General features: G+C 41.8%; 1 protein-coding gene and 1 long non-coding RNA gene across 2 annotated transcripts in view; one reads left to right on the top strand and one right to left on the bottom strand.

Moving 5' to 3' along the window:
- Positions 1-13,592, bottom strand: part of LOC137477705 (uncharacterized) — a 499,166-nt gene that overhangs the window by 20,774 nt on the left and 464,800 nt on the right. The gene's annotated exons all lie outside the window — the stretch shown is intronic.
- The window catches only part of CTNNA3 (catenin alpha 3), a 427,360-nt gene that overhangs the window by 321,531 nt on the left and 92,237 nt on the right, over positions 1-13,592 (top strand). The window contains exon 12 of the mRNA XM_068196847.1: positions 6,047-6,247. Coding sequence (XP_068052948.1) covers positions 6,047-6,247 — 201 coding nt within the window. The remainder of the gene's footprint in view (positions 1-6,046; positions 6,248-13,592) is intronic.

The following is a 13,592-nucleotide window of genomic DNA, read 5'->3' as shown; positions in this document are numbered from 1 at the left end:
CTCCCTTCATTTCCCCAAGGCCCTGGAATACATCTGGATGCTGAATGGGCGAGCTGACAATCCAGAAACCTGTCTGGAGGCTGAATTTTGTGCCCATGAAATGGAGGGCAAGGATTGAAGCAGAAGCAGTTAGCATCTCAAATAAAATCTTATGTAGTTGTGTTAAAAGAAATGAGGGAAAGAAATCAAACTCTGGAAAGGATTAATATTACTGTAAGGTTCTCACTCATGCAATGAGAGAAATTTTCTGTAATCTGAAACCTTTATCAGCTAGTTAAACTGATAATTTTGAGCTGCCAACTCTGTAATTAGTAGGTACTTATTTAAGACATATTTTTATACTTTATTTCTGTTTTGGTGGTGATATGGCAGAGAATTTTGGTGTGGGTTGGGTTGTTTTTATTTATGGGTTTTTTTGGTGGGTTTTTTGTGCTTTATTTTTTTTTTTTTTTAGCTTTCATGAGTTTAGATATTGACATTTTAAATTCATTCAGGCATATGTGAATGAAAATGAGCCTTAAGTAGAAGCTGCCAATTCAATCAATGCTATGTTCACCCTAAGGTAAAATTTGGAGGAAATACACACTTTAGTTACTATTTTCTGGAAACAGAAATGAAGCCAGTGTTTCAGACTGCAGGTTGACATTTCTAAAAACATGAAGTTTTTTGGCTCTTTTCCCTGAAAAATAATCTGGGGGGACTTGCACAAATAATGATAGATCCTGAAGAACATTGCCTACAGGGGTACCTTTATGCTATTCCCTCTTTTCTCTCCTCAGTCATCTTCCATCCTTTTTCTTCTGTTGTCTTCTGGCTTTTGGCTTGCAGCCTCCAGCTCACTGTTAGAGACAGACACCATATTTCTGTCTTATGTCCTGTGGTATACTGGATACTCTTAGATTTTACCTTTTTTCCAAGTTAGCCCACTGTTTCCTGGACCACTCTGGCAAAATTTTGTAGACATGGTCCTTCAGGAAAATCTGTCCCATTAACATGAGGCATGCCTGTTAACTCGGGAGCCTTCTCATGTAGGTGCTTGGTCTTTCTTGGCATCACAGTCCCCTTTCAGAGGGAGGCTATAGTTAAATAGTGCTGAAAAAGTCTGCACAAAGGGAATAATAAATTCATTTCCTCTAGCACCTAGAAACGACAGCATTTGCACCCACTTGTCTGCATCAGTTGATTTCTGGTCTTCACAGGTGATTTGTTCAAATGTTTCCCTATGCTCATAATGGAGAAAGGATTTTCCCCCCTTATATCAAGTCCCAAGTTTCCTTTTCTTTCCTGCTGAGCAATTGCCTGTTGGTGCATTTGTCCAGCTTGTCAGGGTTGGTCTGGGTGTCAGCCCTGTCCTCTGGAGTATGAGCCAGCTGGGCTGTCTGGTCCATGTCACCTCCAGATCCACTCAGGATGCGCTCTGTGTCTGGCCTGAAACGGTCCCAGGCTCCTCGTGCCCCTTCCTGAGGAGCAGCTGTCCAGCTCTGTCCTACTGCCTGCTCCTCAGTGAGCCTGCAGGGCTGGTCACCTGCCCAGGTACTGCCACCCTCAGTTCCCTGTGGGGAGGCTGGGGACACTGGCACAAGTGTCCTTCAAGTCAGGGGTAACCAGAGCACTGCCCCCATCCACAGAGCCAGTCCTTCATCACTGAAAGCAGTGAGTTTGTCCATGCTTGATTGGCCCCAGTGGTACATCAGTACTGTTTGTCACTAATAATCTTCTTGTCCTTCTGGTGCCTGGAAGTGTTTTCCTTGAGGTCTTGGACCATATTTTTTACAGGCACTGAGGTGAAGCTTTAGCCCATAGCTTTCTGGATGCTCCTTGCTTTTTAAGCCAGAGAATAGACACTTCACACTTACGTTACGGCTCTGTGTGTCTAAAACAGGAACATTTTGGAAGCATGAATGCATTTGGCTAAATCCCAGATAATTGGGAACCTGTCTGTCAGTACCACCCTTGGTCTGAGACAGAATGACAGAGTTGTCAGATGGATTATCAACAAACAATATTAGAAATTATCATCTAGTTTCTTAGATTTGGCAGATGAAGAATGTTTAGCTAATACAATCAGGGAAGAAAGGATACGTGTTTTCCTTGTTCTAAGTAATTATTTTTCTGTACTTTTCTATTCATTTAAAAATTCTTCTCTTGAAATTGCCAGGAACTTTGGACATTAGGTGATTACCAGTGATTTTATTTCTGAATAGTGACTAAGACAGTGTCTTGCTTGTAGAATATAGGTATTTTATTAAAAGAGCTGCAAGTGCCAAGAAAATCTATTTCATAAGATTGCTGATGGAAATTTAGCCTTGAGCATTGTCTGAACTTCAGTATGTAGCAAAAAGGTGGGAATTAGATTAACTTGTGGTTTTTATTCTGTCTGAATACAAGAAAGGTGGTAACAGGGAGTTGTATACTGGGACTTGCACTTTCCACTTAATTGCTTTAAGTTCTCTTAACTTTGGCACTAAAACTTGCTAAATCTAAGTATGGATGTTCTTACCATTTATTTGATGTCCGATATCTTTCTGGAGTTCATCAAATCATTTTGAATCTCTGTGAGTGTGTCTTTTGCCATACTAGGTAGTGCCTTTATTGGAAAACTTGGAATCCTTTTCTGATGAGCACTCTAAGGTACCATGCCCGGGGAATAGGAGTTATCTGAAAGGAAGCTGACTTTGTGTACAAAGTTTCTGTGCTTCCCATTTTATCATGTCAACAGATGGGAAAAGACAGAAAACATTTTTTAGCTACACTATCACTGCATAGATTCCTAATTTTATGGTTTAGTTCTTGCAGAAAAGGAATGTTGTATTTTTGGTGTTCAGGAGACCAAACTGAGTTTTATAATGCTTCTTCATGTACTAAATTTTTAAAATTTCTAGTAATTATCTTTCTTTTCTTTTTTCATAATGTCTCCATTTAGCTCACAATTTAATCTTTTTTAGCTGAGCAGAGAAACTTGAATTAAAGTGCTTCAACTGAGGCCTTATCAGTGCCAAGTAGAATGGAAGGGCATCACCTGTCATTTTCTTGGATGACATGCAGAGGAAGAGCTATTGATTTTGTCCCAGAGACAGTCTGAGTCATGGCTTTGTCAGACAGCTTTCTTAGCCATTGGTTAGCTCAGCTGAGATATGATTTTTGGCCATTTTTGACTAACACCAAAATCCCAGAGGGAAATCAGAAGGTGCAGTGCACTGCCCGTGATAATTGCTGTGGCAACCGTGGCAATCTGACAATTTCCTTAAACATCTATCAATCCACTGTTACAATTAACTCTTCTGTTAGACATTGACTCATGACAAAGAGATGGTCCATCATCCTAATCTTCCTTTTCTGCTTTGGAGAGAGCAAGATACTTGGCTGAAAATCAAAGTTGACCTAATGCATTTGTTATAGGAGGAAGAAGTATCTGTAAGATAGAGGCTGAAACAATCTTAGCTGGACTGTGATCAGTGGTGTTCCTTTTCTATTCGATCTATTAGGCAAATGTATAATCTTACTTGTGCCTTGGGAAAATGAAGTTAAGCAAAGTTTTATTGATTGTGAAGTAGCTCATTTGGGAAGAGCTTCAGTACATGGTGAGAGGCTGTGGTTATTCAGCAAGTGCAGCTGGGCAGTGCCCGTGCTGGGGACAAGCTCATCTGTGGTTTCTGTGTGTGCAGATTGCGCACGGTGCCGTGCTGCCAAGGGCTTGGGAGTGTGTGATACGCACATGGATGGCATCAGGCAGGTTCCCTGAGACCCCTGATGGGTGGCCACGGACGCATGGAGCAAGAAAACCTTGCATTGCTTTTCTCTACGACGTGGATGGACAGTGCAAAATTAATAAAATCCTTGTTGTCTTTAAACACAGTATCTGAGAGCATACATCACAGTGTAATTTATATCCAATTCTAAAATGGCTTAAAAGTAGTCTTGTCATACATACAGGTCTAATTCCATTTCTGTTGAGCATCCGCTCTCAAGTTTGCTGTTCCATAAAAGTGGTGTTTGTGACATCCCTTAGAAAGGTTGGGAGAGTGGGAGCTTTCCACTGTGTGTTCCACTCATACAGTATGTCCATGACACCGTGGGCAGTTTTATTTTTTTCATACCCCTGAGATTCATATTGTATGAAATAACCAGGTAACTGTGATCTTCCATTATGGAGGTTTTGCTTGGTAGGTCCTGGAAGAGCCCTGACTTTCTGTTTACACAGGATTAAGCCCTTTAATTGCTGTCTTTGCTGGACATTAAAAAGCAGTGTATTCTTCACAGCAAGGCCCTTAAAGTGGTGGTTGTACTATCCATTCTGTCATTGTCTCTGCTAACACATGGACAGTATTAAAACAAATACAATGGTGGCCTGTACTGCTTCATTTTTGGACGTAACTATGGCTTTTTTAGTCATTTCTCCTGCGTTCTGTGCATGTCAGACCTCTCTCTCTGTTGTTGTGCACATAGACAGACTGGTTTGTTTGGAAGCCTCCCCCTCCTCTGGCAAGTCTGTACACAGGAAGAGATGCCTGGAAAAGGAAAGGTGTGACAGGACTTGTACAGCACAGGTTGGAGCCTGGAACGTCTTTGTGCACCTGTTCATTTGGCCCCTTCTTTCCAGCTGGACGTGTTGTGTTGGACACTGGAGGAGCTGAGGTAGCTGCCAGTGCTCTGAATGCCCTCTTTGCATGGAGCTGTCAGTCCGTGGGTGCAGCTACCAAATTTGCACACGCTGAACACACAGTGCTGACAAAGTCAGCATTGCTAAACTCTTCTTTTTCTGCGCTCTGTGGAGGTGGTGACATGGATCTGCAAAGGATAAGGACATTTTATGTTTACAGAGACATTCTGTGATGCAGCCATTTCATAAGCTGAACCAGAATTCATAGGTTTTTGCATAGTCAGAATCCCAAGGTAGTCATGCCAGTTAGTAATTTAGGATTACCTAATGGTGTGTTTTATCTGTCCAAGTTACTGTGATTGTCTAATTTGTTGGATAACATAAAACATAATTTAATACTCATGTACAGAATGGCAGTCATGTGAATTAACAAGAAACCTGTAAGCTCTGAATTAATTCATGGCTTAGTGCAAGGGAAGTTTCACTGATACTTCTGAAGATGGATCAGATCTATTACCTTCACAAAATGTGCTTCTAATGTTGTCGTACACTCTATTGTGAGGCAAAACAGATTGCAGATCTGTGTAGGAAAGGAAATTCAATACCAGCACTAATGGGGAAGTCTTTAGGAGGTATTTAAGCTTTAGAGCAGTAAACATATTATCATTTAAAGATATATTTTATGATACTACCTTTGTACCATAAGTTTAATTTCATATTTGCGCTATTTTACCTGAAAAAAAAGGAGTATGTCCTTCAATATTGGTTGTATAGATGGAAATATTAAATGTACCACATAACTGTTCTCTCTGTACTTCTTGACATTATTGTCTTCTAGCTTGATTTGAATCCTTACTCATGTTTGTTACACTTTGGTTTAGGACCAGTGTTTAGTACCGGTATTTTTTCCTTTGTCCTTCCTGCTGATGTTTTTTTTCCCATTTCTACATATTTGAGTATCAAAGAATGGTGTGGTAAGTACAAATTGCCAGTTGAAAAATTTATATCTAGAAAGATAGAAGGGTGGTAATTTACTTCAGAGTTTGATTTAGCATGAGCATCCTAAGGCATCAATGTAAAAGGAGTTAGTTTAGTTGTTGGGCAATTGTCATTGTAGACTCATCTCATTATGGAAGATGTCACAGTGGCTTAAGAAGGTTTCAACAATAAAGTAGCAACTTTAATAATTTTTTTCTTTATTTTGAAAATATTTACTTTTTATGTAAGGTTTTCTGGTTTTCATATTTTTATAGCACTTTCTGACTCAGTGTTTTATTGTTGCTCTTGCTTACAGGAGAGTATTACAGTGCCTTTGAATTCTAGGAATCAGTAAGTGGTTAGAGAACTTTCAGGCAGCTCAGTGTAGGTTTGCCACTGTAAGCTTGGCAGCCTGCTGAGCTGTGTGAGTGGTGTGTGGGTGCTAAAGCGGTGCCCTTGTTCTTGCAGAGAGCCACATCCTGGAGGACGTGAACCGCTGCATCGTGGCGCTGCGGGAGCACGACGCCGAGGGCCTGGACCGCGCCGCGGGCGCCATTCGCGGCCGCGCCGCCAGGGTGGCGCACGTGGTGGCGGGGGAGATGGACAGCTACGAGCCAGGGCCGTACACCCAGGGAGTCATGGGGCACGTGCAGCATCTCTCCGGGGCTGGTAAGGCCGAGCGTGGAGCTTGTGTCGCGGGTCGCCTTGCCTGGGTACGCGGCGTTTAACGTCAATCCTGTGGGTCGCTGCTGTCGTGCACGGGGGTGCACCGATGGTTCCCTGCGAGGTCTCCGCTCTCCCTTTAGCAAGCTGTTGAGTTAGGGCGAGACCAAGCGGTTCAAAACTAATTTTTAACATTTTATTTGAGTTATGTGATCTATGTGAGGTTTCTTGAGTTATGGAAGACTGTGACTGGGGTCCTTAATGCACATAGGATTGTTTGGAGACTTGTAACTAATGAGGTAGCAGCTTCCCACTTTATTGCACTGGCCTCACCATGCCTGCTCTAAGCAGATGAAAGGCGAACTCGGAGAAGCAGGTGCATTATTTGTGTGTACTTCCACTTTAAAGACTGTTAAGCAGTAATCAGATGTCCCAAAACGTCTTCAGTTTTGCAAAACAAATTTGAAACTTTCTAAAATGTTTAACTGTCTCCTTTACATTTCCATAATATTAAAAAAGAGGGCGTCTTATATTGGAAAATGCCTGTACTGGCCACAGGGGGTGTAACTGCACTATTCTATAAATGGCTCCTGTGTTTTCCATAAATGAATCTCTGGCTTTTCATAATGTGTACTTAATCATAGTTGGGCAGTTAAACTGCTCCTAAGAGATTTTCTGGCAAGTCTGTACATCCCTGGAAAATAGGATTTGGCTTCCTGAATTCAGAGTTCTAATTCCTCGCTCTGTCAGTCTAAACAAAAGTCTAGTACCTTACATTTAACTGACATTTTACCACAAGAAAAAATAGGAATTTTGTTTGAGCTCTTTCTTAGTAAGTTCAAATATGTCCAGGGCAGAACGGTCTTCATGTGAACAGGAGTAAACTGACATTGCAGTGAAGTGGCAAAAGAGAACAATGGGAATAGTTTGAAATAGGCCTGCCTTTTTTTATCTTATTTTCTGATATTTTGATAGGAAAATGGAAAAGTTTTCACCATTTCACTCCTTTCTTCATGATTTCTGGCAGTACCGTGACGAATACTGAGAGGGAAGCAGCACAGAAAAGCATAGTTTAGATTCTCATGTAAAAGCTGAGCCTGTTTTTCTTGAAACTGATAATGTTTAAAGACATTGGGAGTTGACACTGATTTCTGTTCTGTTGCCTTGCTTTGACAGTAATATAATATACCTAAACCTGTCGGTCTGTAGAAGACAGAGAGGCATAAAACTGGTTGTGGTTGGAATGTTAGCTTGTTTCAAGGGACATCAAGCATGGTCACATCTCAAATGACTTTGCAGTACTTCAAAGAATTTGTTGTCTTTATGTTGTTCAATAGGAGTGCAAAAAAGATACATGTACTTCTCATTTTAGCCTGTATTTCTGTGATCTGCAATGAACAGATATTGAACTGTGAGAGGGCTGCTTGGTTTTGTTTTATTTAACTTTTTCAGCTTACAGGTAAAATGCAGGTAGGTTGCAGCCCACGGGTGTAACCTAAACCATTCTATCCCAGCTGGGTCTTTCAGGCCCAGCTGATTGCAAGAGGGAAGTTCACCAGGAGAGAACTCTGTATTTATGCTGCCATAAACTCCTCAGTTAACTTTCACAATAACCTCGGGCAGTGAAGGGCATCCTTTATGCCTAAGGAAAAGTGTTACCCATGAGAAATTACTGTAGGCAGAGTATAGAATTAGTGAAAACAAAATTAAAGACAAGGAGCATACATGGAAATAGCAGAGAACTGAAAAATGGAAGAGTGAATGGGAGAGGAAATAGGAAGGATGCAAATTGGAGGTAACAGAAGGGAGAAAATGTGCATAGAGGAGCAGATTTATTTACTGTTTGTTAAAACAAAGATCAAGGTTAAATTGTAGAATATATGATGATGTAATCTATATTAAAAGAAAGATGTTCAATTCCCTGCATTGCAGTATGCAAGGAAAGAGCAAAAGATCATTGTATCTGTCTCTTTAGCTGGAAGACATCAGATGAATTTAAGATAAAGTATAGCTATTCAACTGTAGTGTCTTAATACTGCCACAAAATGAGTATCAAAAAATGGAGATTAATTTCTTAGCTCAGGTGGAGTCTCATGTACATACAAGCTGTGGGCAGTCAAGTGCATCTCTACAGCACCCTGGAATGGAGTGTCTGCTTTCTCAGGCATATTTATCCTGTTCCTCTGTTTATCCCTTCCCTTTCCCTGAACAAGAAGGAAAACCCTGAGGAGACTAACAACAAGGCTCTGGAAAAGCCCCATCTCAATGGTGTAGAGCTGAGCTTTTACAAGTTAAATAATACCAGAGCTGAAGTTGTCTTTGCAGCCTCGATACCCTTGGTTTGCCCTCTGTGTGCGTGTGACATGCCTTAGGACACTGTGGTTATGTGATCACAGGCAGTTGTTACCAAACGGCTCTTTGGGGCAGGTCACTGCATGGCCATGTGCCAGGGGCACGGATTAGGGCAGAGAAGGTGCTGTCCACAGGCTCAGTTAGAATGTAATGAAGCACAAGACTGTGGGAAGAGAATGTATGATCTCATGTTGGACATAGCTATAGGGAGACTTGATGATCTTGGTCTTTGTGGACGGGAATGGTTCTGTGACCCTGTAGCTGCACTGCCAGGAGCTGTGCAGAGTTCCTGCTGATAGCCAGTCCTTGGGGCTGTGGTGATGGAGTTGCAGGAATGCTCCCCAGCTCCTTCTGTGAGGGGGGAGCGCTGTGCTGGCTGTGCCCTTGTTCCACACCGCAGTGACGGCGGGCTGTGACCCCGGGCCCTCTCTGTCCCTGCTCTTGGGTTTCTGTGGGAATAGCATGCTGGTGTGTGGGTAGGGAAGAGCGGCAGAGCACTCCAAGGCCCCAGTGCAGGTGGCTGTAAATCAGCATTGAGCATCGTGGCCCAAGTCTGTGTGAAACCTTGGGCACCCTGGAGAAGATGTTCAGCCATGGGGGGAGTGTGTTCTGGGCACGCAGTAGGTTTAACCCAGCAGCACCCGTGTCAGAGTCCAGAACGTCCCTCTGGCTGCCCTGGCTGTCTCGAGACCCTGGCAGGGGCCTCGGGGACCTTGGCAAGAAGTCAAAAACACCTGTGGCTTCCATTTTAACCTGTGGAAAAAGCTGTCAATTCTGTGTGAGGAATTAAAAGCCACAAGGGTTTGAGTAGTGTGATATTTGAATTGACACAGGGTGGAAAAGTAGAATTTTGGGATTTTTAAGATAAGGGGTTCAGGTGACAACATGGAGGGATTTGGGCGTGTCCTGACCTTCTTCTTGTTCTTCTTGTCCTCCATGTCTTGCTGTGACAGTGACACTTTTCTGTTGGTTTAAGGTAGAGACACACTGTCCAGCATAGATCTTAGGTGTTGGTATGGGAGCTGTAGACACGGCACACGTAGCTTTGAGTTTATAATGTGGGAGCCGCCCAGGGCTCGGGGCAGATGGCCATGGCCTCCTTGCTAGGCAGAGCTCGGCAGGCCAGAGAAAGAATGGTTAGATAACAAGACATAAACAACCTTGGAAAAGCAGCTGGACGCATTTCAGACTTCTTCTTTGGCTTGGGGCTAGGGAAGCAAAGACTGTTTATGATCTCGGGGTCACCCAGACCCTCAGAACCCTGAGAGAAATGGACACACCTGTTTGACTGTACAAAAGTAAATAGTTGAGCTTGAGGCTGTGTTCTGGTATAGTTAAGGCTGTGAAAACTTTACTACTGGTGCCTCTGTCATTCCTAATGTCTGGCAATGTTTGTTAGGTTGAAATACTTAGATTGTTGCATTTTGGTAGGGTTTGTATACTGGTGTATCAAAGCAAAATGAAACTTTTAGGAACTTTTTTTGTAAAATCCTAAGGTATTTTGTCTTAAGAACTGGAAGGGCGATCTTGTTCTGTACTTTTAAATACCAGTCTCCTCTGTTGTTTTATTGCCTGCCAGAGTCTGCAGCAGTTAAATTTAAGTCAACAATTTATATTATGGCATATATCTGTTGGTAGAGTAAAAAGTGAATTGTAAATTTGGTCTGCAGTTCTGCTTTAATGCCAAAGTATAATGATATACATATATGGGTAAATACATATATAAATTCTTTAGTTACTTTGATGTCTACAGATCTTGTAAAAAAAACAAGGAAATGGGTGGAGACAAAGATGGGAAGTATTTTGACTGCCTCGAGTCTGCAGTGGGCCAAAGACATTAAGCTGTTAGACTTTTTCTGGAGTGCTTGGGTTTGTGTTCAGTGATTTTCTTTAAAACCTTCACAGCCTTCCATTACATTTTGGCAGCATATTTTAACATGATATTATGTACCAGTGTGAATGAATTTATTTAGCTACACTAATGTGTGTATTTGTTTACTTCCTGGTCCTAGGATTGCTATTTTGGTCACCTTCCAGGCTCCCCTTTCCCTTCATAGCCCTTTCAGTGTGAGCGCTTCTACAGCCCTATATTAATACTGATCTACTGCACCTGAAACAGAGCTTTCTTGTACAGTAAGTTATTAATTGATTCTCCAGAGTGTATTAAATCTACTGCATTGCTTTTCTCTGGGAAAAGGTAATTTACCTTAGCCATAAAAAGTCAGTGGTGTTTTCATGATACAATCCTCCTTCCATCTTGGGCTTTTTCTTCAGCTTTTCCATTTCTTGCAAGCCTATATGCACAAGCTAATGGCTTGTATTTTCCTGGATGCTTCACTTGCCTTTTTCAATTCCAGTTTACAGGTTTGTCACAGCAGCTTATGGGAAATGACTGGCAGTTTCCTTTGTCCCCTGCCCTGAGTCTCCTGCAGTAGGGATTGTCTGTTCTTCTTTGGAAATGTGACTCTCTCTTACCCAAAAGACACCCTCCAGAGAGGAAATGCAAGAGGGGGTTGTCTATTTCCTCCTGCCTGCTCTGACAATTTGTACTTACCTTGTCATCTTCTGGCAAAGCCACCTGAGCCAGCGTGGGGGGAGAGGAGCACTTCAGAGACTTCACTGGCTTTTCCTAGGGTGTATCTTCACATGGGATCCTCAGATGGGCTGAATGGGCAGTTGAAGGTCCTTACCTCTTGTTGTAGAACAAAGGATACCAATATGACCGATTTTATTCTAAATTATGTAAGGGTTGGCTAACATGAGGCGAATGGACCTTACTCATTCTGTGGGGCACACAAAAATCATAAGTTTTTATTAATTTGGAAAGATTAATTTAGAATTTTATTAATTTAGAAAGTTTTTTATGAAAAAGTATTTTAATGAAGTAGTTGTTCATCACTGTCAAAATAAGATCCAAAGAGAATACTTGCTGTTCAAGTCTGTTTAGTATTCAGTGATTTTTACTCCTGCGTATGAAACTCAGAGAAGAGGATTGACTCTTGTCACTGCAAAATGCATAAAAAAAGAAAATCCCCAAAACGTTTGAAGAAGGAGAGAGGCCTGAGTATGCATGCTTATGGAATTGATGAACTTTTGAAATTGGTGCACAACTCAGACAAGGAACAGCTTATAAGCAGCTACTCAGCAGAATTATTGTAAGAACTAAAAGGAAAAAAAAAATGGGCCAAGAAAAACACCGAGGGTGTTTGCATGACTTAGCCTAAAATATGCTTTTTGATAAGTTACATGATGATTGTAAGATAATAACTTAAGAAATAGGCCCTGATTCTTGTGGTTGTTACTCTATTACAGTCAGCAACCTCCATTTGGTGGAGTCTGTAGGGCTCTGTTTGGATCCTTCTGTGAAATTCTGTTAAAAATGCTGGCTTTAGAAACTGGATTTTGCTTCCAATGTAAGAATGTTCTGAAAAACAGGGGGAAAGACCAACACTTTTTGGGTTCCAGGTAATCAAAAAATGACCCTGAACATTGTAATTTCTTTTTGCCAATATTTTCTTCCTTTCCTGTAGCTCAAAAATATCTTTGCTTTACTGTTAATAACAGTGTAATGCCCATGTTGATTATAGGCACTGTGTGGGTGTTAAAGTGCCTTTAAGTGCACATCTGCTTCTTTAAAATGCTGTTGCACTTAGTGATCATTTAAAACACTGAGAAGAAACTGCTCTCCAGTGCACTGCTCCCCCAGGCCTTGCTCAGTGCCAGCTTCAGAGTGCCCAGCACAGACACACTGTTCAGGGCAGTCCTTGAACACACTCAGTCTCCAAGAACCTTCCTCCTTCTCAAGAGAAAACTTGGTAAGAGCAGCATTGAAAATGCAGCATTGTTTTGAAATAAATACGTGTTTCTGAAGGTAATAACTTTATTGTTGCGGTGTTCAGTTGAGTTTTGATGCTTTTTTGGTTGTTAGGTCATTTTCCTGGATTAGGATTGTAAATACCTTTCTGCAGCTGGCTGCGGATTTGGCACACGTGGTCTTGCCCCGTCTAAGTTCCATGGGGAGTGGGAGGGAGGTGGGGGAAGGGTCTCTTGGTTTGAGTGGCATTGGTGGAAGAACTGGAAAGTGAGGATGTTGTGTGAGTTCTAAATCTTGCTCCCATGGTAAGGAATTTGCCACTTTGATGAAGCCTGGTTTACCTGCAGTCTGATTTTGGAGCAGAGGACACTTGGGGAAGCCTTCTTGAAAGTCAGAATGCCAATGAACACCAGTGCTGTCTTTGCTTCTGCAATTTCCCCAGACCCTACAGGGAAAGTGAGGATGGCTGTGTACTAATGGGCAGTAAAGACTTTTTTTTCCTCTCTCTAGTGTTTTGTGGGCTGGGATGTTTGTTGGGTTTTTTCAAGTAGAATTGCCCTTCTGTAGTCATTGTGTGTAACATTTTGTGATAAATCTTCCCTCACTTGGAGCTACATTGGGAAGCGACTTGTGACTTTTCAATGTCTGTGTAACTTTAATATATCCCTTTTAGTATATCTCTCTCTTTTAGATCTTAAGGGCCACTAGCCTGGTCTGGTTCAGTAGAGTCCCTTCATAAATGACAGCCCTTCCCTAAGCTGATAACAAGATCAGGGAACTCTGCTCTTCCTTTTACTGTGGATTTTTAACAGAAGCAAACTCTCGAACTTGCACAAGGTTATCTCTATGCCCATATCAAAACCATTCCGTTCATTTCAGCTGTGACTTTCTTGCACAAGCTCTTAAGTGCCTTGACATCTGTAATGTTACAGACATTTCATTCACTGGCAGCTCTGTAACCTTTCCAGTTATTTGGAATGTGTTTTCCAGAGCCTCTGGGACACAGTTTTATCTCATTACTGTTGTCATAATGTTTATCTTGCAGTCTTGCACCTACAAACCCTGATGCTATTGTTACTTTGCATTTTTGGGGAGTTGCAAGCATGCTAATGTGTCTATTGCACTTGTTAGTGGTTAATTTGCTGTGTCCCAGGCACCAACTGATTATTTATTTCCTTTGCCAGT

This window comes from Anomalospiza imberbis, chromosome 8 (assembly GCF_031753505.1).
Source record: "Anomalospiza imberbis isolate Cuckoo-Finch-1a 21T00152 chromosome 8, ASM3175350v1, whole genome shotgun sequence".
NCBI classification, from domain to species: Eukaryota; Metazoa; Chordata; class Aves; order Passeriformes; family Viduidae; genus Anomalospiza; species Anomalospiza imberbis.
The sequence above is the reverse complement of the archived record's forward strand: the minus strand, read 5'-3'. Positions and strand labels throughout refer to the sequence as shown.